Source organism: Balaenoptera ricei, chromosome 6 (assembly GCF_028023285.1).
Source record: "Balaenoptera ricei isolate mBalRic1 chromosome 6, mBalRic1.hap2, whole genome shotgun sequence".
NCBI lineage: Eukaryota > Metazoa > Chordata > Mammalia > Artiodactyla > Balaenopteridae > Balaenoptera > Balaenoptera ricei.
The window spans coordinates 113,110,333-113,134,752 of NC_082644.1; the positions used below are offsets into that span (position 1 = coordinate 113,110,333).

Here is a 24,420-nt window from a genome sequence, read left to right on the forward strand (position 1 = left end):
GGCATTTTGGACAATTTACATGACAAAATATCTAAGAACTGCAACATTTTATCAACACCGAGGCACCTCTCTCTCTGACTCCAGAGTCAGAGAATGAGGGCACACATGCTGGAAGAACCCCGCTTCCCATCAGGGGAGTCACTGCAGAAATGTCACCCGATGCATTACCAAACCATTAGTCAGGGGCTACAGGGCGGATTCTAGGGCCAGGAGCCTACCAGAGGGATGCAAATCCCTGTGCCCCCACTTAGAGCCCATACAGGGTTTGTGGCTCGTCAAACATGTTTCCTTACTGCTCTAATGTACCAGTGTATCGCTTAATGAAAGTTCTTAATTGTAATTCAATTAATTACATACACAGAGTCCCCAATTACATTTTCCAATCAGACATTGGCTGTGGTACAGGTCTAAATGCACTTAACCAATTTTAATATATTAAGACCAATTTCCCTTGAATACTAATTACTATCTAATGATAAAATGAAAAGGGGGGAACTTTCAAGAAAGGGGGAGAGTGAAAAATGCAATTCATGTGGAATTTCTCAGCCCACATAGCACAACGCACTCACTATTGAAGAAGTACGTGTGGACAGGGCACAAATTTGCTTCCAGTTCAGATCAGCACTGTTTTTTGCCCTAGGTATCACCTACCCTTGGTGCAGGCTGTTGCCCAAAGGGACCTGCGGGAAATCTAAGCGTCTAGAGGGAAAAGGCCAACACACACAAGCGCAGACTAGCCACGGTGTCTGCGCACAGGCACTCGCTTTGTGTCTTGGGCACACAAAACCTGGGAATGGCCAGCTCTTGCATGGGGCATTGCACTTTACCGCGTGCATTTAAGGCACACAATCTCAACTTAATCCTCATAACAGCTGTACAGGGTAGGGATTCCTTCCTACAGGGTCGCCCTACAGATGGGGAAATGAAGCTCAGAGAAGGACTTGCCTAAGGTCACGCTGTGGCTTCAAACATCCTGCCTTTCCCCTACAACACACTGCCAACCAGCCCACATCAAACAGACAGCAAGAGGCGGAGACACATAGGTATTCTGGCATCGGGGATAATGTTTCTGTTCCATTTAAATTCTGTTAGCGTGCAGCAAGCAGGGAGCTATTATCCAATATCTACTTGAAAAAACTCTCACCCATACAGAAAATTCCTTACAGTGAACACGTTTCCCCCCACCAGAGCCAGACACGTAACTGGCTTTCAGCAGTAATTCAACCTAAAATATGTACCATGAACACCACAAGTCATTTCCATTTGTAAACAGAGTTTATTTGCAGGATCACATTTTTTTTGCTTTTGAAGACTGCTGTTGTGATACGATAAAAGAGGCTTAAAGCCCTGGTACTTAAGTCACATGACAGAAATTGGAGAGATTAGTAATTTGTAACTGAAGAAGGCAAACCCTCCAGAAGCCAAGTAGAACCACTAGGGAGTCTCCAGGGTTGGCAAAAAGAGCACACGTGGGAGGAGGGATTGGCCCATTAAGAATAAGCACCACAAAGAGGAGATGGAAACACACCAGGAGAAGCAGTCATTCACTGTCTACAGTTGCTTTTTTATTTAGTAAATGGGAAGGGGGTGGGGTGGGGGGAGGGGGGAATCCCAAGTACCACCACGAAGAAACCCTTATACCTGAAGATGCTCACCCAAAGCCCAAGTTCCTTTTAAACGGTATCACACACTTGCCCCTCGGTGCCCTAGTGAGCAGCCTGGTGATGCCAGGGACTCAGGAGGCTCTCTCCCTCCCAGGGAATGAACCACACCTGGCCACAGGCACTGGGATGTAGGGGGAGCTCAGACCCAGTCCCTGCCCTTGGTGGATGCGGGTGGGGGTCACAGTCCAGTGTGGGGGTGGGCGAATCCATTCAGCGGAATCAGTGATCAGAGAGGGGTAAGGAGAGGGACTCTACCAGAGCCCAGGGAATGGCGGCCAGGTGGTCTGGGGAGGCTTCTAGGAGGAGTGTGGCCTCTTCTCCTGGGTCTTCAAGGAGAAACTAAAGGAGGTGAAAGAGGCCACAAACTGAGACCCAGAGATATGCTCCCCTGCCACAGTCCAGCCGTCTGGGTGACTGCCCACCTCAAGTTGAAGCTCTTCCTTAGTATAGCCTTAAATTAAGGAAACTTCATGAAGGTACTGAAATAATGGAAGGTCTCCTCGAAAAGGAAAGGAGATCAAAGGAGATTAAACTGATGTTTAAAGAACTGAACCCCCTTTCTATAGCAACTTCTATTTAGGAAACAAAATAATTAGATTCAGCTCTTTCACTAGACTTAATGGACAGAAGACACATTCTTCTAGGCCCCCTAATTATTATTCATGGGATGATGAGCAAATCACCGCCTTAAAGGCTCAGTTTCTTCTTCTATAAAATAAAGATGATGGCCACTCTAGCCTAATTAACAACAGCACCTCTATCTCATTTAATCCTCACAACAACCTTGTGAAATAGATTCAACCACTTCCATTTACACAGGAAACTAAGGCTCAGAGAGGTGACATGATTTGTCTGATGTCAGAGCTGCAGTGTCCACCCAAGGTCTGCCTCATCTAAAGACAGTGCTTTAAGCACTATGCTGAACTACTATGTGGGCACACTTGTGACTGATAACACAGGGAAGACACAGCGTCTGACACTTTGTGGCACTCCATAAAGCCGGTTCATTTTCAGGTCTATTTTAGCTCTGATGATGGGAAATTCCCAAGTTTCTCTCTGAAAATTATGGAAATGATAGGTTGGTTCACACTGCATCTTTCTTCTAAGGCTCTGGATGGGCTACCCACATATGATCAGTGGGTAAAGGAAAAGGTCACTGGCAACATTTGGCAGAAAACGAAATTGAGGTTCAATTTGGTGCCAGGATTTATATAGACACTTGGACAAGAATGGAAGTCTTCTAATGTTACATCCTCTCCATAATGTACTCAGGCTTCCTTCTGGTCTGATTCCAGCTTCTAGCAGACAGCTGGCTGAAGGATGTAGGAGATTATCAGACTAGAGTCCAAACTGGAAAGCCCAAGGACTTTGGCTTGTCGTTTTCTTATTTAGGCCAAGATCCAAGCACAAATGCTACCTCTCAGTCCCTAGGCAGAAACTCTTATCATATTAGCTTCATTCACAAGCTTCTCTCTCATAGTGTACAAAGACAACTGTCATCACCCTTCTTAGGACTGAAAATTTAGGTTGTTTTATCAACAATCTCAGGGTGGGCTTCAGGGTCAGATAGCTGACTTAGAATTCTGGTCCTATCACTTACTGACTAGCTAACTTTGGGCAAATCACAACCTCTCTCCACAATTAGAATAGTATCTTGTAAGGTGCTTGTGAAAATTACACGAGAGAGCAAAATGTCTAGCGTGATCCCTTACAATAGAAGGCCTGAATAATTAAAAAAACATCCTTTGATGCGGTTGGTATAAAAAGCCATGCCCTGTCCCCCTGTGGAAAAAAAACAGAAGGGTTTATATCTACTCTTATGGCAGTCTTCTCGATCAAATGCTTTTACTTATAGGTACACCTCTTCTGGGACACCAAAGCACATTTGCTGGAAAGTACCCTGCCTCTAAGTTCTCTGGTCCTGTGCCACAGACTTATACGTCTGCTCTGGCCCCCACTCTCCTTTCCCCTCCATTCTGCATCACTCCCTTCCCCACCACACACCTCCTTGAGGGCCCTGACAGTTCTATGACTCCAGACCTCCACATCCATGCCTCAGCTGCTCTGTGAGCTACAGAATGCTGCTTTTCTGTTATTTATTAATTACATGTAATATTTATTGAGTGTTTATTATGTGCCAGGCACTCTTCTAAGAGCCTTATGAATCCTCCTATCAGCCTTACGAAGGCAAATTAACTACCTAAGAGAGGTTAAGTAAATTGTCCAAGGTCACACAGCCAGTAAGTGGCAGGGCCAAAATGTGAACTGAGGCGGTCTGGCTTGATTGCATATTCTCTTAAACACTGCATAATAGATGCTCATAATTTAGTTCACTTCTAAAATGGCTTTAAGGATAGCAAGCCTGTGCTGATCAAATATAGCAACAGAAGTGAAAAAAATTCTGTTTTTGAAATATTTTTCTTTGTCTCAATCTAACTTCTTAATAAGTAGCTACTGGGGAACAATATGGGATCCTGATTGAAATTTCTATTTAAAAATTTTTTTTAAATCTTTTCTATAAAAAGAATAAATTGTTTTTATAATTTACTTCCACTTTACAAAGACTAGTTACAATAGTCTATTGATTCCAAACCATGGACTGCCTGGCACACTTTGTAAATGCTGGTACGGTCTTCTTTCACTAACAAAGTGATTTTGACTCAAAGGCAAGCACTCAAAGTATCTTGCAAATCCTTTAAGATGGGGATGCTGAGGCTGACAGAGGTCATACAACTTAATTAAGACTATGCTCATACTTAGAAGTGGAGTGACAACAAGAGCTCAGATTTCAAATCTTTATCCACCAATCCTCATAGCTTCTCTTTCCCAGTATAACAACCTTATCTTAAAAGAAAAAAAAAAAAAAAAAAAGAAACCCAAAACACATCTAATTTGGAATCACAGTATATTGTGAAATACTATGCAGCAGTTAAAAAAGAAAGAGGTAAATCTATATACGGAATAACATATGGATTGATGTAGAATATGGAGTACTCTCTATGTGACATACTGTTACAATGATAAAAGAAAAATGTAGAACACTGATGACAGTTTGCTACCATTTTGTTTTTAAAAGGAGGGAAGGGCTTCCCTGGTGGCACAGTGGTTAAGAGTCCGCCTGCCGATGCAGGGGACAAGGGTTCAAGCCCTAGTCCGGGAAGTTCCCACAAGCCGTGGAGCAATGAAGCCCGTGCGCCACAACTACTGAGCCTGCCCTCTAGAGCCCGCGAGCCACAACTATGGAAGCCTGCGTGCCTAGAGCCCATGCTCTGCAACAAGAGAAGCCAACGCAATGAGAAGCCCACGCACTGCAACGAAGAGTAGCCCCCGCTCGCCGCAACTACAGAAAGCACGCACGCAGCAAGAAGACCCAACGCAGCCAAAAATAAATAAATAAAATAAATTAATTAATTAAAAAAAAATAAGAGGGAAATACGTGTGTTTATATATATGTCTTTGTGTGGGTATATTCATGTACATATACAGAATATCCTTGCATATGCTTAGATGATCCCTGGAAAGACACCAAAATCACTGGGAACAACTGTTGTCTCTGGGAGAGGAATTAGGGGAGAGAAGAGAGGCTAAAAGATTTCACTTTAGATGCTTTGTTATCTGAAATTTTTTTGCATGTGTGTTATATATCCAAAATATATCCTAAAAAATAACATTTTATCTTATTCATATAACATGGAGTCAACATGAAACATTTTGAAACAGAATCCACTACAGAGTTCCTATACGTAGGACAAGGCCCGTAGTGGGTGATGAGTGAATATTTGCTGAATTAATGAATGCCAACCTGCCAACCTCAAAGACTTGACAATCTAGTGCGAGAGATAGACATCAAACAATCATTGGGAAAAATAAATAATTATAAACAGAAATACATGCAATGAAAAAAAAGTAGTATGCTCTATGATGGAATATAACAGGGGACCCAAATGAGGAACGGGTCAGGTTTAGGCAATGAGGGGACAGGGAGATCACAGGTGGCCTCTATGGAGGTGACATTTAAACTGAGAAGAAGGATAAAAAAGTTAACCAGAGTAGGGGAAAGTGTTCCACACAGAAGAAACTGCCTGCGTAAAAGCCCGGAAGCAGGAATGATGGAGAGTTGGCTGTAGTGATCACAGTTTTCACATGTCACTCGCCCCTTAAGTCAATGGGAGTGTAGAGGAGAGGAATGGCTAAAATTCATAAGTCTGAAACTCTAAAGAGTGAATGAAAGAAATTAACTGAACTTTTAAAGAAGCTTTCTACATAGCACTAGGAACCACTACATTGCCTCCGGCCCAGAGTATGAAAATGGCCAGAATTTTCTAAAACCTGATGACTGAACAGTGATACTGACAGGGCCAGTTGCTTTATATACAATATAGCCTTTGCCACAGAAAAGGCCTCATATTTCTAAACTGTTTCCAGGACTGTTCCTAACTTAGGATGATACAGTTTAATGGATAAATATTAATCACAGAGGGCTGAACAGGATGCAGACTGTTTCCCAAAAAGCATGAAATCAATCATTTCACTCTGGGATACAATTCTGGCATGAAGGCTGAGGTCTGCCTTGGAAAACAAAGTCACCTCAAATCAGCCTAGGGAGGCCAGACCAGTGAGTATTCCCAAACACAGGACTTTTAAGCATGTTGCAACGGACAAAGCAGGCACGGAGCGAGGAGGCCAACGTACTGTTCTCGCGGACCAGACAGAACTCCCAGGCGCTCTGGCTTTCCAAAGTGCTCTCCAGGTCCACAGCGACATTGGGCTCGCTCTGCTTCTCCAGGCGGTACTGAGGGCCTGGAAGATCAAAGGGGCAGGAGGAGGGGAGGCAGTCTGAAACAGTGACTTTAACATTGGAAAAACACCACACCCCAGTGAAAAGCTGATAAAGCATTAGGAAAACACTGAAGTCTGTTTGGGGTCTCGCGATCCAAGAGGGAAGAGTTTGATTTTTTTTTCCACACGGCTTCACACATTTGTCTGTTCTATTACCAGGTCTATTTTTGCTCAGTTCTCCCCAAAACAGGATGAGAGATAGAAAGCTTTTGAGTCAGACTGACTTGGAATCACAATGTGGCTACGATGGTTTCCCAGTTATGAGCAGGTACCCTACCCTCTCTGAATCTCTGTTTCCTAATATGTAATGCGGGAATACTTACACCCTGAAGGATTATTGTGAAGATTAGAGATGCTACAGGAAAAATGCTTACGTAGTAATGTACCTGCCTCATAGGAGGCAGTACTACAAAATTATTTATTAATAATTATTATATGATAATGAATGATTAATTATAAGCAAGAATAAGGTATGTTTAGAACTCGAATATAATGACAGTCCAAAAATGTAAAAAAAAATTTTTAAACGTAGATGGGGTTAAAAAATAAATTCCAGGTTTTGGGGTTATGGTGACAGAAGGACAACTGGCTGCTGATTCGTGTTTTTGTTGAAATATTTATGAAAACACAAGAGGCAGAGGTTCAATAATACTGAAAACCAGGAATATCAGTTACCCTGCATCACAAAGGGATTCTGGCAGATCTTAAAACACTGGGGCATTTTATACATTTATTCATGTATTTCTTTGTAAAGCCAAATGACAATCTTGTTCTTCTCAGGTAACACCTAACGGGTCCAATGATCGTATTCAAAAGACTGCTCCTGTTGTTAATGGTTACTGAAAGATTAGAGGTGTAAGAAACTGTCGTATTATTTTGACTATGAAAGGCGTGTTTGGTCAGACAGCAGAGGTGTGAGAGATCTGAGGAAGCATCAGAGGCCTTGCAGGGCTCCCAGGTGGAACACGTATTTTTAGATGTGTTCCTCAGCTGTCCTCAACTTGTTGATTATTTACATCCAACAGTTCTCTTTCATCAGTCTGAGGCATTTCACTCATCAAGTCATTCTCCTCCCCCACGTTCTTAGTTCATCTGCAGCATTGTAGAGTTTCAGTTCAGTTTCATGTTATATTTGATCTTTCCTCTAATTGGTATTTCATTAGCATTTCTGCCAATTATCAGAGTTCTTACATACATTCAGTCCTTTTTACACTACTTACAGGTTTTAAACCTTCACTAAATTAACAATGGTCAAGACACATACAACTATTTAAGGAAATACATGCTCAGAAGTCTACACAATTCTTATAAACTCTAATACACTGTATTCAGGTCAAGAAGGTATTGTAGTTCAACATTATACATAGTTCAATTTTAATTTTGAAAATATTAAGCAAATAAAGTTATGGAAATACAGATAATTCTTATTCTCCACTACCCATCACCTGTCGGTGCCAACATTTGTCAGTTACCAAGCATGCTTGCTGCTCATCACTGGATGCTTTCATATTCACTGGTGGAAGTAATCACCGAAAAGTCATGCCCAGCTGAACTTTAAGAAGACAAGCTGGTGAGAGATTCCTATGATCTCTCCCCCCACAGCTCTGCCCACCCCCCGCTCCCTAACACCCACCTTTCACAGCTGTGGGCAGCCCATTAGAGAGAAGAGAGCCACCCCTGAACCCAGAGAGCTGCTTTCTAAAACACTGGCCTGTTAATCTCCAACTGTCCCACCCCTAGATCTCCCAGCAACATAGTGTATACGCACTGATATCCACTCCTATGACTTTACAGTGAAATCTGGGTACAAAGTTTACCTACAATAATTCATTTTTTTATGATAGTCAAAATTTGGGAATAACCCAGATCTAACAACAGGGAAACTGGTTAAACAAAATATTGTGAAATACCATGGAGATATTAAAAGTGATGTTGCAAAAGTATTGGATTTTATCGAACACGTTTATAATATGCTACTTTATGAAAATAGCAAATTATAACACAATATGTGTAAGATGATTGTAATTATGAAAAATATATGTAAAGTCATGGCAGGGGGTGGGGTACATACTGGAAGGTTATTTCCAGAATGTGAATAGTAGTCACACTGGATAGTGGGATAATGATGTTTTTATTTTTCCTTAGTGTTTTCCTGTATTTTTCAAATTTCCTATAATTACTTAAATAAAGGCTAGTTTTATAATTTTTTTTTCCCTTTAGCTGTGCCGCGGCTTGTGGGATCTTAGTTTCCTGACCAGGGATCAAACCAGGGTCCACGGCAGTGAAAGCCTGCGTCGTAACTACTGGACCGCCAGGGAACCCTCTCTCTCTCTTTTTTTTCACTTTTATAATTTTTAAAACATCGTATATACTTATAAGTCCTCCAATTTCTTACTATGCCATTTTTCGGAGGATACTGTAATTACCACACCCTGTGGCATCTCCAATGGGTCTTTCATTTGCAATAGTTTAATCAAAACTAGACATCATCTGTTTATGTAGATCAATACTTTCATCTTAAGTAACCCTGTAACCTTTCTAGGCACAGTATATATAGGGTTTTGGGCGTCTAGAGTTGTTCGCCTACCTGACAACTGGATGGTAAGCAAGCCACCCCTTTCCTGATTCAAGGAGCCAAGGCCTGGCCACATCAAGGTGTATTTCAGGCTGGACTCCTTTGTATACTTTTTCCTTTTGGTCTCTGTAGCTGTCTGTGAGACGTGGACGAGGGAAACCAGAGGAAGCAGGGAGTACTAGGAAGGGCCCCTTATCCCTAAACACAAGTCCCCGCATCACTCTCTAAGCCACAAATGCCAGCATTCCATATTCACTTTCTTATTTCTTGGGTTTTGTAGCTATTTCTTTTCTTTTCTTTTTTTTTTGGGGGGGGGGACTATAATATTATTTATTTACTTAATTTTATTTTATGTTGAGTATAGTTGATTTACATGTTGTGTTAGTTTCAGGTGTACAGCAAAGTGATTCAGTTATACATATACATGTATCTATTCTTTTTCAGATTCTTTTCCCATATAGGTTATTACAGAGTACTGAGTAGAGTTCCCTGTGCTATACAGTAGGTCCTTGTTGATTATCTATTTTATATATGGCAGTGTGTATATGTCAATGTAGATATTTCTACTAAAATAGTTTGTTTCCCAAAAGTAACTTTAGGACTTTCTCCTTGAAGCCTAGTATTACTGGGCTTCATTATATTCATTATATTATGATGACTCTCAATTACTGCATGACCATTATGTGCAAGCATGCTGCGTATGTTATCTTACTGAATCCTCACAGCAACTCTTAAAGGCAGATATTATTATCCTCATCTGACAGATTGGGACCCTGAAGGTTGGCAGGGTGAAGTAACTAGCCTAAGATCACACAGGTAGGAAGCAGGAGGGGGAAATGAAACCCAAGGGTCTTTGGCCCTAAAGCCTATGTATTTTGAAGGTTTCTTCCTTTTACAAACTGTAAATTACAGACTAATTATAAAAAGCCATAGTTTGTACCATAAGTATATATATTTTTTCTAGATTCATGGATTCATTTGGGTTCTCAATTACTTAACTTGTGGTTTCTATACATTCATTTCTATGATAAATGATCTGAAATAATTTATTTTAATGAAATCCACACATGCTAAATATCCCAGGCTATGGCTGTATCCTGGTGCCTTATGAAGACAGGATTCTCTTATCTTTCCATCCATCCAGGAAGACTCTCTCCCCGTCTTGCAGAATATTCCTAGGTATGCCCAGTTTTTTAAGTAACTAACATGTTGAGCATCATCGTCCACTCTCGGTACTCCATGGTCTTCTATAAAAGCTAAGGAACAACTTGGAAACCCACTTCTGAACTTAGCAAAGGACGGATGGGTCTTAACTTTGGGGAAGGCAGGGTAGTTAAGCTGTAGATGAGACTCGAGATCTAGACCCTAACAGAAAACTGCCTATTGCAAATCTCAATTTCTCTCCTAATTCTTGCCCAAACACTGGATAAGATATTTCACAGAGAAAGACTATTTTGCGCGTTTTCCCCTGAAAAGCCCAGATTGATAACTTTAGGTCACACTGTATAATGAGAGGCAGGGTCTATAATAGAAGCAATACAGCCTGATGATTAAGGGCATGCACTTGGGGCCAAATCGCCTCAGTCTAGTCCTGGCTGAGAAACTTAGCTGTATGACTTTGGGCTAACTTACTTAACCTCTCTGTTTCATCTATAAAATGGGGCTAATAATAGCACCTAGTTTATAGGCCTGTCTGAGGATTCAATAAGTTAATAGTTGTAAAGCAATCAGAACATTAATAGGGTTATTTAAGTGTCAGCCGCCATCATCATCATCATCAGCCATATCATCAGACTTTTATAAGAGATCATAACAGAACAGAACAGGGCCTACTATGTGCCAGGTACTACGTTAGGCCTTTTATAAAGATTGTCTCATTTACTCTTCGTCATCTTAGGATGTAAAGAGTATGAATCCCATTTTACAGAGGAAGAAACCATGACTAACAGAGGCTAAATAACTTGCTCAATGTCTCACAGGAAGTGGTGGAGCTAGGATTCATACCTAGGACTGCCCAGGCCTACAGTCTACATATTACATACCGCAGTGGCTCACCCATAAGTTCTGAATATACGTCTGTTGACGATAATCAAGACTATGACAACCCAGACCTACCATATATCAGACAATAGTTTCTAGCAAATGCTAATTTAATTTTCAGGCAGCTGACACAGGAGGAGAGAAAAAGCAGCAGCCAAAAGCCATTTTATAGAGACAAGCTGTGAGGTCAGTTTCTATTAACATACTTTTGCCAAAGAAATGATTATATAAAAATATAAGAGGCTTTTTCACACCAAATAGGACACAGTTCTCAAGGCAACATCCTCCCTTTGGAAAGAGTTTTTAAAATGTCACAGCTGCACATGGAGCTACACACCCTCTCCTTCACAGCAGAGGAGAACACAAAAGGAAGATTCTGGGAAGCAGTTACTCTGCAGCGACGAGAAAACCTGCTTGGGCATTCCGATGATGTATTTATTGCAGTAAAACCACGTCACCGAATGGTCTAGGAACAAAATACTGCTCTGGGCACTTTGGGAGGGTTCCAAGTTATAATACCCAGGCAGGATTTTTATGGGATTTTGTAAACCCGAGGCAAACATCTTAACACATAAGTTTCAAAGAAAATCTGTAGTATCTGTTGGATGGTGGATATATGCTCAGTTCAGCTTCCTCGATCTCTTTTCTTTAATCCTTGACTGAAACACTTTTATGTTTCATTTGGCATGCCATTCCTTAACAGCTGAGAGCCAGCTGAGAGTTGAAATCTAACGGGAAGGAAGAGCAAAAGCCTGAAGAGAGAGAAGCCATACGCCCCTATCACTCTGCATCTTATTTCTAAAGGCCCATGGGAGAAACCTCCTCCAGACCTCCCTATCTGGAAAGGCTGTACTTCCTCGGAGCAACTAGCTTGTTCTGTACCTTTAGACTGTTTAACATAAATCTTGTAACTGATACTGTTTTCCTTTCTCCTTTGCCCACGAGGAAGCTCAGCACTAAATGTGTGATGACGCATTTCTGTGTCAGTTAATCCTCTGGACCTATATTTCCATTTTCTTTCAAGTAGTTTTTCAATTCATGCATTTTTTATCCCATTAGTGTATTCCAACTGCTTTTCGGATTGAAGTGGGATATAAACGAATTAAACTATCATTATTATTGCTGAGCATGGGAACAAGTTGGAGGACACCTATCTGGAAAATGATAAAGGAAAAGGCTGAACACTTTCATGAATATACCTTCACGTCAGCTGTTTTCCATTCGCCAGCTTAAAGAGCTGCTTTAATCTGAAAGAGCTGCTTGTAGCCAGAAAAAGTTAAGCATGAGCAAATACAAGGAAAAGCTGGGTTCTGAGAAGAAAACTCCTCTGTCTGCACCCTCTCACTACGCATTCTGGGGAAGTTACTTAATCTCTGTGTATTTTCTCATCTGTAAAATGAGAATAACACAACTTCCTTGAGAAGGCTGCTGTGAGGATTAGATGAGCTCAGTGATGGCTGCTGTTACTGTGAGGGCAGGCTGGAGCAGGAACCGCTGTGGTGAGGCTCAGGTGAATGCCCAACCTCAGAGTCACCAGAGGCTAACAGCCCCGTTAAGGGAAGACACACAGTGGCAGGGAGCGCTGGCACCAGAGCAGATGTCTGTACCCTTTCTCACGTGTGTCCAAGGTAGGAGTGTGGGGTAGGAGGGCGTGCAGATCTATTTAAACAAGCTTGCTTTTAAGTTACAAGCAGCATTTAAGATCGGAGACTTGTTCAGCAGCCAGGATTCCTAAAGTTCCTTAGTCTTTCTGGTCCTACGAATACAGTCTAAAAACGGTGAGTAAATGTCAGAACCCACTGAACAAACCACGGCAGCACAGATGTCACAAGATTTGTGGTGTTACGATGCCATCCATACATTCATCTAACAAACATTTTAGGAGCATCAACAAGGTCCCAGACACAGAGATGAATAATCAATGATTCCTGACCTCAAGCAGGCTGGGGGAGGTGGCAAGACACACACGAGCAGATGAAATTGTCAAAGAGCCCCAGTCAGTGCTCTTCCCAAGGCAAGGACAAGGCGCTGTGGGAATACAGAAGAGGGGACAATGAACTTCTTCTCTGAGGGGGAGACCTCTAAACTGAGTCTTGAAGGAGGACCAGGAGCCGGGAGAGGGCAGGGGAAGTAGTGCATTCCTATAGAGGGAACAGAATGTGCAAAGGCAAGGAGGTACTGAAGAGCCCACGTGGACCAAGGGAAACTCCGCGTGGAAAGGGCATAGGCTCTGTGGGGTTTCAAGCGGAAGCTGGCGCTGGGATGCTTGGTCCAGACTGTTGGTCAAAGCCTAGATTCTCTCTTATAAGCAACAGATGCTCACAGAGCAGGGGAGTGACACAGCTTTATATTTTGGTACACTTCTCCTGGAGGCACTGCCAACAACGGGCTCGAGGAGACTGGTGGCAGGGAGGCCCACTCGGCAGGCCGTACCAAGCCTTGTCTGCTCTATGGCAGGGGCCGACTGAGTCCCAAGTCCCTCACTGAGCCAAAGCCATCACCAACAAGCTGACGCTGTCAATATCAGAGCGCAGCCCTAACATCAGCTACCCTAAAATGTTCGCATCTAGTGTCAGCTCCATCGCTGATAACTCTTCCTCTAGGGGTGACTGTAATCATTTTCTGTTTGATCTTAATACAAGCACCGAATCATATTCAAGTGATCACCACTGTAGCTTATACTCCCGCCCAGGCTTGGACTGGATAATTTGGAATTTAAATAATAAAAAAAGAACAAGCTGACGTGACAATAAGGTCATACTTTATCCTCCTCTAAGCCGATATATAATTTGCTCTCAGTGAAACGGCCAAATATAATCAAATTAAATACCATTCCTATTACAAAAGAAGAAAGACCAAGGCTGTTCCAATAAACCAATTCTCCCGCCTAGTTAAACTGCAAAACCTTCAGGAAAGGTTTTGAAAGCATGACCCATCAGTTCTAATTTTTAAAACTTATCCTTTCAGTCAAGACTAGAAAAAGGCCCATTCCAACTTTTATCTTTACTACAAAGTGCTGTTATCTTGGCCTGATGTCAGGAGCTCTACCTCTCTTTCTGCTGACAAGCAGAGACGAGAAAGATAAGATTGGAAACAAATCTCACTTCTCTGAGTAAATAAATAATCAATACTCATCTAAATGTAAATGAGAAGGTAGCCCCCTCTGATAACAGCACTCTTATCAGAGAGCCAATTTTCTTCAGACATTTGGCCTCAACCAAATCACCATCATTCAGCCCCAGCCTAATGGCAAAAAATCGTAACTAAATTGAACCGATCACCAGAGATCAACTAAGTTCGGCCCTGGCCACTTCAGGTTCAAATGTTTGGGAATGCAATTTTGCCCCCATTAACTTTCAATAGCAATGAAGAACAGACTGGTCAAGGGGCCAGTTTGTGCAATAAACAAACCCCAGAGAGGGGGCCGACCAGAGAAGACAGCAGGAGTGGGTTTATGTGTTTAAACAATGTTATAACTGGAGCAAACCCCAGAACTGTGAAGGGAAGGCTGCTTCTATGGGGTGGGGAGACAGCATTCTTTCCTTTTATCAAAGGCTTGGGTGAAACTGAGGAGACAATGATGATCAAACTTTATTAAAGCAAATGTAAACAAAGAAAAAGAGATATTAAAAAGCTACAGAAGCTAAAAATAACCTAAGGTTGGAATGATCAATTTCCTCCAACTAATTTGTATCAGACTTACATCTGACCCAGCAGTGCTGCACTGACCTGATTTTACTGAAATAGGACGCCATCTGCAAGACAAATCACTTTAAAACCACTGCACTGGGGTTTCCATTTCTTTGCTGCAAGACTCAATTCACTGCTGATGAGAGTATTGGGGAAATTATGACCATTATTGATAGGACAGCAAAACCATTTTTACACAGTAGTCTTCAAGTCGACAGAAAGCTTGCACCGGACCATTAATGAAGGTGTCAGCTAGAATCAGAAATTAAAGACAAAGGCTGGGAAAGGACTAATTTTGAGAGCACGTTTAAGGACACCAGATACACAGAAGCGGCAGCCATTCATCCTCTCAGGAGTAACAGAGCCTAAACAAGCATCAGCTGAGGAGCAGGCGGCTCTGCCTACAGTGAGGGAAAGGAAATGCTTCTTTTCTTTGCTGCCTGGCCCTGGAGTTCTGAGAGCACAGGCTCTCAGCATTATCAGCTTCCAATCTTTTTTTTTTTTTTTTTTTTTAAATTTATTTATTTATTTATTTATTTTTGGCTGTGTTGGGTCTTCGTTTCTGTGCGAGGGCTTTCTCTAGTTGCGGCGAGCGGGGGCCACTCTTCATCGCGGTGCGCGGGCCTCTCACTATCGTGGCCTCTCTTATTGCAGAGCACAGGCTCCAGACGCGCAGGCTCAGTAGTTGTGGCTCACGGGCCCAGCTGCTCCGCGGCATGTGGGATCCTCCCAGACCAGGGCTCGAACCCGTGTCCCCTGCATTGGCAGGCGGACTCTCAACCACTGCGCCACCAGGGAAGCCCTCAGCTTCCAATCTTTAACAGCCAAAGGAGGACATGTCTGGTGTGAGGCAGAACTATTCAAAGTGTAACCATCTTGATATATCTGGTTTTGTGATTAGCAGTAATCTTTTACCAAGATGTCTGCACGACTACTTGTATTTCCCAGCCAAAAAATTCCTATATATCCTGGCTCCTCCAGTACCTCTTCAGAGCAATTCCTCAGAACTATGTGAGAAGCTGTCTCCCAGGGGAGGGAGTAAGGTCCCCAAATAAAACTGAAACTCACTGCTCAAAACAAAAACAGACAAAAAGTGTAACCACCTCTGTTCCTGCTGTGAGTATCTAATCCTAGAAGGTGGACATGTGGTGGTTAAAGTGTGGGTTTTGGAGTTAGAAAGACTTGGGTTAAAATCTTGGCTCTTTTACAAAAGCTCTGTGACACTGGGCAAATTAGTTGATCTAAACCTTCGTGGAGTAATTGCAAAGATTATGCAGAACACAATGCCTAGAACATAGTAAGTAGTCAATAAATGCCAGCTGTATACTACTATGCAAATTTTAACAAAATCATCAATTTGCCCTTTTAGAAAATAACAACAGTGACTGACATTGAGGACTTCCTTGGCCCTTAACAACGTCCTTTACATGCATTAGCTTTCCGAATCATAGAACAATGAGGTAGGTAGGCCCTAATCTAATCCCCATTTTACAGAGGAGGAAAAAACACTGTGGCTAAGTCACGTGTCCACAGTGAGGCCAGGAGAAGAATCCAGGTGTGTGATTCCACTGCCTGTGCTCTTAACCACACCTCTATGCTGTGTTCCAGAAAGAGCATTCTATAATCTTCTTGATCTTTGGGTTAAAAAAAACAATTGTAAGGTTGAGATCATTTATCAGTTCAGAAAGGAGTGAAGACGTTGGGTGGGAAACTAGGAGGAAGAGAGGGTGGGTAGCTGGTCACATGAGGGGGTTGAAACTGAGAGCCCCTCAGTCCCCATGGCGGGCACCTATCTGCCGAGCACTTCAAGTGAACGCCATCCGGTTGCCCTGATTTTGTCGGGGGGGAGAGGGGGCCTTTTTCTAAGTTAAATGATCTACAGAGTTACTGCCTCAATCCACAGTTCTGAAAGTGTGATTTCTTTAGGGCTTAACTATACCCATTTCTAGTCTTGTTACAACTTTTTTACTGCGATGGAAAACATTTACTGGAAATGTGTTACTGCTATCACCAGGTCATAAAATAAAAAGTAGTTTATGTATTGCCGTCATTTCCAATCATCCATCAGAAAGTGCCAAGAGGAGGAAAGGAAAGGGCGTACAGCTGAGATTTCCTTCTTTGTGCAGGAGAAAATGCAGGAGCATCATAATTCTTTAGAACAAATTTCTTCTTGAACATCCAGCCTTGCAGAAGGGCTCCTGGGAGGAGTCGGGAGGCACACCTTTCGGCATCTCCCCCCTCTCTGCAGCCCTGCCTGACTCCCTGTCAGAATTAAGAGCTCTTTCATCCCAACCTCCTTCGGGCCGCGTTCCTCTCAGTGCCCGGAGCAGGCTGGATTAGAAGCATTGCTGTCTGTTTTTCGTTGTTCTCCCCCCGCCTCCCAATCAGGGCACTCTTTGAAGATGGGGGTGGAGGGGCTTTTTAAAAAACCTAACTCTACTCCCAGAGCTCCAGCACAGCAACAGATTCTTTGTACGTGCTTAATAATCTCGGTTAAATAGAATGATTTCAACAAGGTGGCATTTAAAATTGAACAACCTTGACCTACGAAGGACTCTAGCCCAAGAAGCATTACTCCAAGCACACAATGATGTATGTTCAAAGATGTTCACTGCAGCACTGTTTCAATATTAAAAAGTGCACATGATCTAAATACCCTCCAGTAGGAAACTATCAAATAAATATGGTGTATCTGTACACTGGGATGCTATGGAGCTGTTAAAAAAATTAAGCTAAGTTAATAAGACATGGGAAGACTTCTATGATACATTATTAAATTTAAAAAGATATGGAATGTATAGTATATATTCCATTTTAATAAAGTAATACCCCAGCTATATATGTGCATTTATATCTGTGTGTGCACGTACATTTGTTGAAAACACACACACACACACACAAACACAATCTGGAAGGATATGAACCAAAATGTTCTCACGGTTATTCTGTTACCTTAGAATTACCTTGGGTGCAGGATGCAGCAGTAGCAAAGGTGAAGGCTTTTACTTTTTTTTTACTTTATAGACTTCTACCTTGTTTGGCTTTTTGACAGTGGGCATATATTAGCATTACTACTGTCATTAAAAATCCAATTTTAAAAAACGAGGTTGAACAATCTTAGAGACGATTCCAGCAGGATCAGACTAGGGACTGTGGCCCCTGGAGCCTCCTCGCAGATCATGTGGGCTCAGCGGCTGCTGCGGAGACACCTAAACAGCTGGGGAGCCAGGGACTAAAATGGCAGAGAGCCTGTTTAGGAGTTCCCGTGGTCCTAAGTCAAGCCACGGAGTGGACCACAGAGGTTTCCAGAGCTGCTCAAAGGAGCTGGGCAGCAAAGGTGAAGATGACTGGAGCATCTGAGGCTGGGCTGCTGGCGCCCAGAGGCCATTCACAGAGAGAGCCAATGACCACAGACCAAGGGTCAGATTGCCCACCCAGTCTGGACAGCTATGCCTGCCCCGCCCTCCTCATGGATTCTGGATGGTACTGTGGAAAACAAAGAGTGATTCCCATACTGTCTCTGTCTGGCCTCCTCAACCTCCGTCTACAGCAGTCCTGATGCCTTCCTCCATTCAGGCTTTGAGACAAGAGGTGGTGTGTCAGCAGTCCATCCCTGCAGCCCAGGGGTTGGGAGAAGGTCTGATATGATTCCTGCCCTAGGCTCAATATTGTGTGTGTGTTTGTGTGTATGTGTGTCTAGGGAGTCCTCTGCAACCTCTGCCGACCCCACCACATTTGAGAAGGTATGGTGTAAGGGTTATAAGCCAGACTGCTTGGGTTTGAATTCTCAGCTCTACCACTTACTGGTTGTGTGACCCTGGGCAATTTACTTAACCTTTCTGTGCCTTACTTTCACATCTGTAAAAGAGGGATAATAACAGAACCTACCTCTTAGAGTTGTTCCAAAGATCCAATAAGTCATGTGTCTAGGTTGCTGTCTCTGCTTTCCAAGCAGGAGAGGGAGAGGGGGAGGGGGGGAGGAGAGGGGGAGGGGGAGGGGGGAGGAGAGGGGGAGGGGGAGGGGGGAGGAGAGGGGGAGGGGAGGGGGGAGGAGAGGGGGAGGGGGAGGGGAGGGGGCGGGGATGCTTCTAGTTCTCCAGAAGGGAGCTGGAACCTCTAGAGGTCTGCCACATTGGTCTCATCTCCCTCTTCTCCACCTCCCACCTAATGACACAATAATCCAGAAATACCCTCCAAAACTATGTCATTTCAACCCTCTGTCTGGAATAATCTTCCCTCTACTTCAGTTTTCTAGCACTCATTCTCTCCTTGAGGAGTCAAAACTCTGCTCAGGTGCCACTGCCTCGGGACTTCTCTGTGCCACTCATACTAAAAAGAGCCCTGCGTGGGCCTGTTTCTTGTACTTGCTGCATGCAAGTTGAGGGTGGGAGCACATTTTCGTATCCCTGCATTCGTAGGATGGCCACGGTACAAGGGCTGTTAGTGAATATTTGGTGACTAGCCTGAAGTCCAGCCTGCGTGCCTACCCTCCTGATCATCTCTTGCTCCTAAGCCCTACCGCCGTCTGACTCCAAATGTCCCCTCTGTCCGGAGACTCCCAATAGTGCCCCAAATCTGACTGGGTTTCCTGGGGATGGGTGGAGCTAGTGTGGATCAAGCTTTGGACACTGGCTGGAGAATGGAAGACCCCCACTGACATGGGCCAGTCCCGCCTCCCAATCAGGCCATTCCCTCACCCAGGCCCGCCTTCTCCAGCCACAGCAACCTGTCCTAACATGCTTCCTACCAGAGTGATCTGAGCTACGACACAGAAGCCTAAATGGAACACACTAACATCAGAATGAGAAGAGGTAAAGCCTGGGCAACCTAAAACTTCAGAACTTGGAAAAGGCTGGAAGCCACTGGAAGGGAGACTCTCTTACACCAGCTCAGGCGGGGAGGGTGCTGGAAGGGCCAGACACTTCACCACCCTGAGGAGTGCAACAGTCCATAACCTGTCACCATCTAGCTGGTGTGGATGCACTTCCCTTTGGAGAAAGGAGTCCAGATATTACTTGTAAAAAAGAAATATTTTTTTCTTCCTTCAAATCCAGATATCACTTGTTAGAATGGAAATCTTTAACACTGTCCCTTAGCATCCAATTTTTCAATCCAATCTGTTTCTCTTAACTTGAGTCACTGTGACATTACCAAATTTTACATACAGTTATCTGTTGCTCCGTAAAGAAATACAGATGGTTTTTGTGGAAATAAACAGTCATTTATTTTAAACAATTGTAAAATAGTTTATGGAAACCAGTGGGGTAATGCATTCAAATAAATGCCACAACTGGTTGATGGGGAGCCAGGGTGCTAAATCACACTGCTGAGGAATTCAGCTGTGGGGAACAGACAGTAAATCCAGAGTGACAGGATTTCCCGTGATGGCAAAGGTTTCTGACATCCAGTCCAGTACTCAAAAACCACAGCAGTTCAAACCCATTTTCCTTAACACAGCCTTGACAGCAGCGAAATTAGTGAATTTAGTCACAAGCACCTAAGAACGAAAACAAAAGGAACGAACAAAAAGGAGACTTCATTCGTCCACAGCCCTTTCTGAGTTATATAAAGCAGGGACTCCAACCTGAGTCAATGGAGAGCAAGCTTAAGGCCAACTGTTTTCAGTCGTCAGACGTTGTTATGATACAGTGGTATCTGAAGGCTTCCCTTCAAATCTGCGTATGCCAGAGGCTGGCTTGGGTAAATAATAGCCTCTCTGAACCTCAGTCTCCTCCTCTGTAAAATGAGGATGATAGTTGTATGTACTTGACAGGCTGTTGAGCAGATGCAGGGAGGCCCCAGGAGTGACAGCATTCTGTAAACAAAGCTGGTGCCAGCTGCCCTGGTGGAAGGGGGTTCTAGCCCTGGGCGGGACAGCAGGCCTCCACCAACGCCCCAAGGAAGCACCACTGACAGCGAATGGCTTGAGCCTGCCTGTGGGAAGGGGAAGAACTCCAAGCACTTTTTTGCTTCTAATTTTATAGGACAATCAACTATAAACTTGTTAACCTTCCCTTCTCAAACCTTTTCCTTGTACCTGGGTTTCCAGTGATGACACCACGAGTGTCCCAATGAATTAACTCAGTTGTTCATCAAACATCTACCGAACTCCTATCACGTGCCACACCCTGAGCTAGATGCTACAGATGCAAAGATGAGTAACACTGACTCTGGCCTTTGAGGATTCTGCACAGTGAACAAGGCCTCCCAAGTTTGGAGTACTTCTTATCCAGCCTTCCTCCTTGTTGCTGACATTAGGTCAGCCCCCAAGTTCTGCAGACACTACCCACTCACCAAGCCTCCCTGGCATGCTTATCACCCAGCGCACAGTGACATCTCCCACCCTGCCTCCTGGCCTCCAGCCATCCATTCCCCACCCTATTGTCAGAGGGTGCTCTCTGGAGTCAAACTCTGAAGGTTATCACTTCTGGGCTTCCAATCCTTTCACAAGCTCCCCACGGCCAACTCCTCACCCTGCTCTCCAAACAGTCTATCCATCTTACTTTCCTGTTCCTCTATGTCCTCTGTGATGCAGCCAAACTGGTCTCCTCACTATTTGGTGCACACACTCCGTGGTCTCCCACCTCCACGTCACCGCTGTGCGTTCCCTGTGCCCACACCGCCTGCTCCTCCAGTCTGTCAAATCCACATCCCTCCTCTACGGTTATTCCCCAAGTCTAATCTGGCCTCCACAATGGGCAAAAAGTTGTACCACCTAACATTCCTCTCACCTGTGGGCTCTGCTCCAGGGCAAGAGGATTTCTGCAATTCCACGCCAACCAAAGTCAAGGCTTCCTTTCTTTTACTCTAGCCTTGGCCTTCCTGTCTCATTCAGGTAACTGCCCTTGATCCTGGCCCAGTACTGCCCAGGACCCTGCCCCCAGGCCTGGTGTCCTGCTAGGTTCTCAGTGTGCCTCTCTGAAAATCCTGCTCGCCCAGATGCCTCCCACCTGCCTGGATTTCCTTGTTCATAAATTACACATGTAATTTATCTGAATTCAACCACATGTGCTTGATAAAAATAAGGGGGAAAAGAGGTGGAGACATGACCAAGACAACACCTGAAATAGTTTGGAGAATTCCACTTGCCGTGACTCAATGAGGCCCAGGAGAGTGAGTGTGAGGCAACAGTCTTATTCATCTTTGCAACTACCAGACTTGGTAAATGTGTGATGAATGACTAACTGAATTAAGCAGGTGGATGGTGGTGTCTCAGTTTTCCAGTTCCTCTTACAGTGTGAGCATCTTTCTGTGCCAAGTTTGATTTTAGTATTTATATATATGTACTTCTTTTAGTTTTCATCTGTTCTAATGCTAGTGAAAAAAAGCTAGCTGTATTGGATTTAATGAGAAAAATCACAGCACGTTGGCCTCTGACAGGCATTTTTAAGAATTTTTTTTCCTAGAGGCAATTTTGACAACAGGACTTTTGCTCACTTGTTGCCTCGGTGACTTGACCTCTCAGGACACGGCTCTGTACTGCTGTTCCTGGACGCTGAGAGCGTCGTCTCCTTCTCTGGTCCTTGCTGCCTGCACTTCCCCCTCAGTCTTTGTGGTCCTTGGGTATGGACTGCCCATCTGCCCTGCTCCCTGTTTTGGGGAGTCAGACCCTTCAGAGATCGGTTCCACCTGCCAACCCAGCTCCTCTCTGCCTGTCCACCTTCCTTCTAACCATCACTGTACCAACTAGGGCTGTGCTTCAAGTCAGGACACAAGCCTTAGTTAAGCATTTTTCTTACTGCTAGTACCCTGTCTGGCTCCGTAACACCCAAGTGGGCTCTTGCCTCAGCACCTTCCACTGGACTGGGAGGACCTTAATGGTGGGGTTCAAATCCCAGCTCCAGCAAGCTTTAAGATCTTGGGATATATAAACACCCAATGGAATACTACTCAGCCATAAAAAAGATGAAACCTTGCCTTTTGCAACAACATGGATGGACCTTGAGGGTATCATGCTAAGTGAAATCAGTCAGACGGAGAAAGACAAATACCGTACGATTTCACTCATACATGGAATTTAAAAACAAACAGAATAATAAAATAAATGAACAAACCAAACAAAAACACATAGATACAGAGAACAGAATAGGAGTTACCAGAGGGGAAGGGGGGTGTGGCGGGTGAAGCAGGTAAAGAGGGTCAACTGTATGGTGATGAATGGAAACTAAATTTCTGGTGGGGAGCTTGCTGTAGTGTATACGGAAGTAGAAATATAATGTTGTACACAAACTTATATAATGTTATAAACCAATGTTACCTTGATAAAAAAAATAAATCTTAAAGAAAAAAGACCTTGGGAAATTACTCAAGTGCTCTAGGCACTGTTTCTTTATCTCTAAATTGGAGATAATGATAATTACTAACTCATGAAGTTGTTTTATAGATTAAATGAGATAATAATGTATGTAAAGCACTTAGCCTGGCACATAGTAAGTGCTCAATAAATGGCAACTATTTATTACTATATTAATACAATTTTGCACACTTTACCATGCCAACTCTGAAGCCATCAAACAGGTAAGAAGCTGAATTACACATCCTCAAAGCCAATTGTGACTTATAACCTAAGATGTTAAAATATGCTTCTCCTTGTGCTAAAACACACAAAACAAAAAGGCAAATGCAATGGCAGTAGAGGAGGTAGAGGAGTCGTGGCTGCCAGCCATTTTCCTTTCTGGGAGTTTTCCCTTTTGTTAGATCTGTTATCTTGGAGCTGGGCTGCCCTGCTGGTTTTCCATTTGCCTTGCTAATAACAGTAAATCCAGCAGCTTCCACTGCAGCTCCTGTCTCCTTCAGCTGACTCTGAGGCCAATCAGCAATTCCTCTCTGATCAAGTCAGATGTTCCCTGGGAAGTCCTGCTGAAGACAAAATTTACGACAAAAGTTTCTCCAGATTTTAACCCTTCTGCCTATCCAGACCCAGATGCAAAGCGCTCCAGAGGAATGCTAGGTCATTCCTACATGTGCATGCCTATGTTCTCACTGATGCTTTGCTTCTCTGACAAGGGGCCTCAGACCCCTGGAAAAGCTCAAATGAGCAGCTGGGCAGACAGATGCACACATTCTGGGCCATACCTAATGTGGACTAAATTTGAGCTGGTTCTTTAGCAGCTAGAGTCTCTGCTGAACCAGGACTCAAAGCAGTCATACGCATAAAAAAAAAGCGTTATATTACAAAATTCTGAGTGTGACTGGGTCTCATAACAGTGAAATTGAAGGGAGGGGACAGGACTAATATTAACTGAGTAATAAAATAATAACAGCTAAGTGCTTGGTGTTTGACATGGATCTCGATCTAATTCTTACAACAATGCCGTGAAGAAGATACTATTATTATTCTCATTTATAGATGAGGAAAATGAAGTTCAAACAAGCTAAGAAACTCACCAAAGAGCTAGAAAGAGTAACAGGAGCAAGAGTGGAACCAGGGAGGTGTTTCTAGAACCCAGGTATTAAGCTTCAGTTAAGACTACCAACCAGCAGCCTGTGATCTAGTTGTGACCTATTTTACTGAAGAGCAAACTAAAGCAAAGGAACTCAGAATGGGAGAATGACATGACCACGGTCACCCAACTAGCAGTCACAGGGCCAGCTTTAAGCCAACAAAGGAAG

The 24,420-nt window shown here is 43.5% G+C and overlaps 1 protein-coding gene across 3 annotated transcripts in view; it reads right to left on the minus strand.

Annotated features, from left to right (window-relative positions):
• The window catches only part of MAPKAP1 (MAPK associated protein 1), a 236,395-nt gene that overhangs the window by 54,289 nt on the left and 157,686 nt on the right, over positions 1 to 24,420 (minus strand). For 2 of the 3 annotated variants that reach the window (XM_059925618.1, XM_059925617.1), the window contains one exon: positions 6,357 to 6,464. The exons of the other annotated variant lie outside the window; for it this stretch is intronic. In XM_059925618.1, the coding sequence (XP_059781601.1) occupies positions 6,357 to 6,464 (108 nt within the window). The remainder of the gene's footprint in view (positions 1 to 6,356; positions 6,465 to 24,420) is intronic. 3 annotated transcript variants of the gene reach the window in all.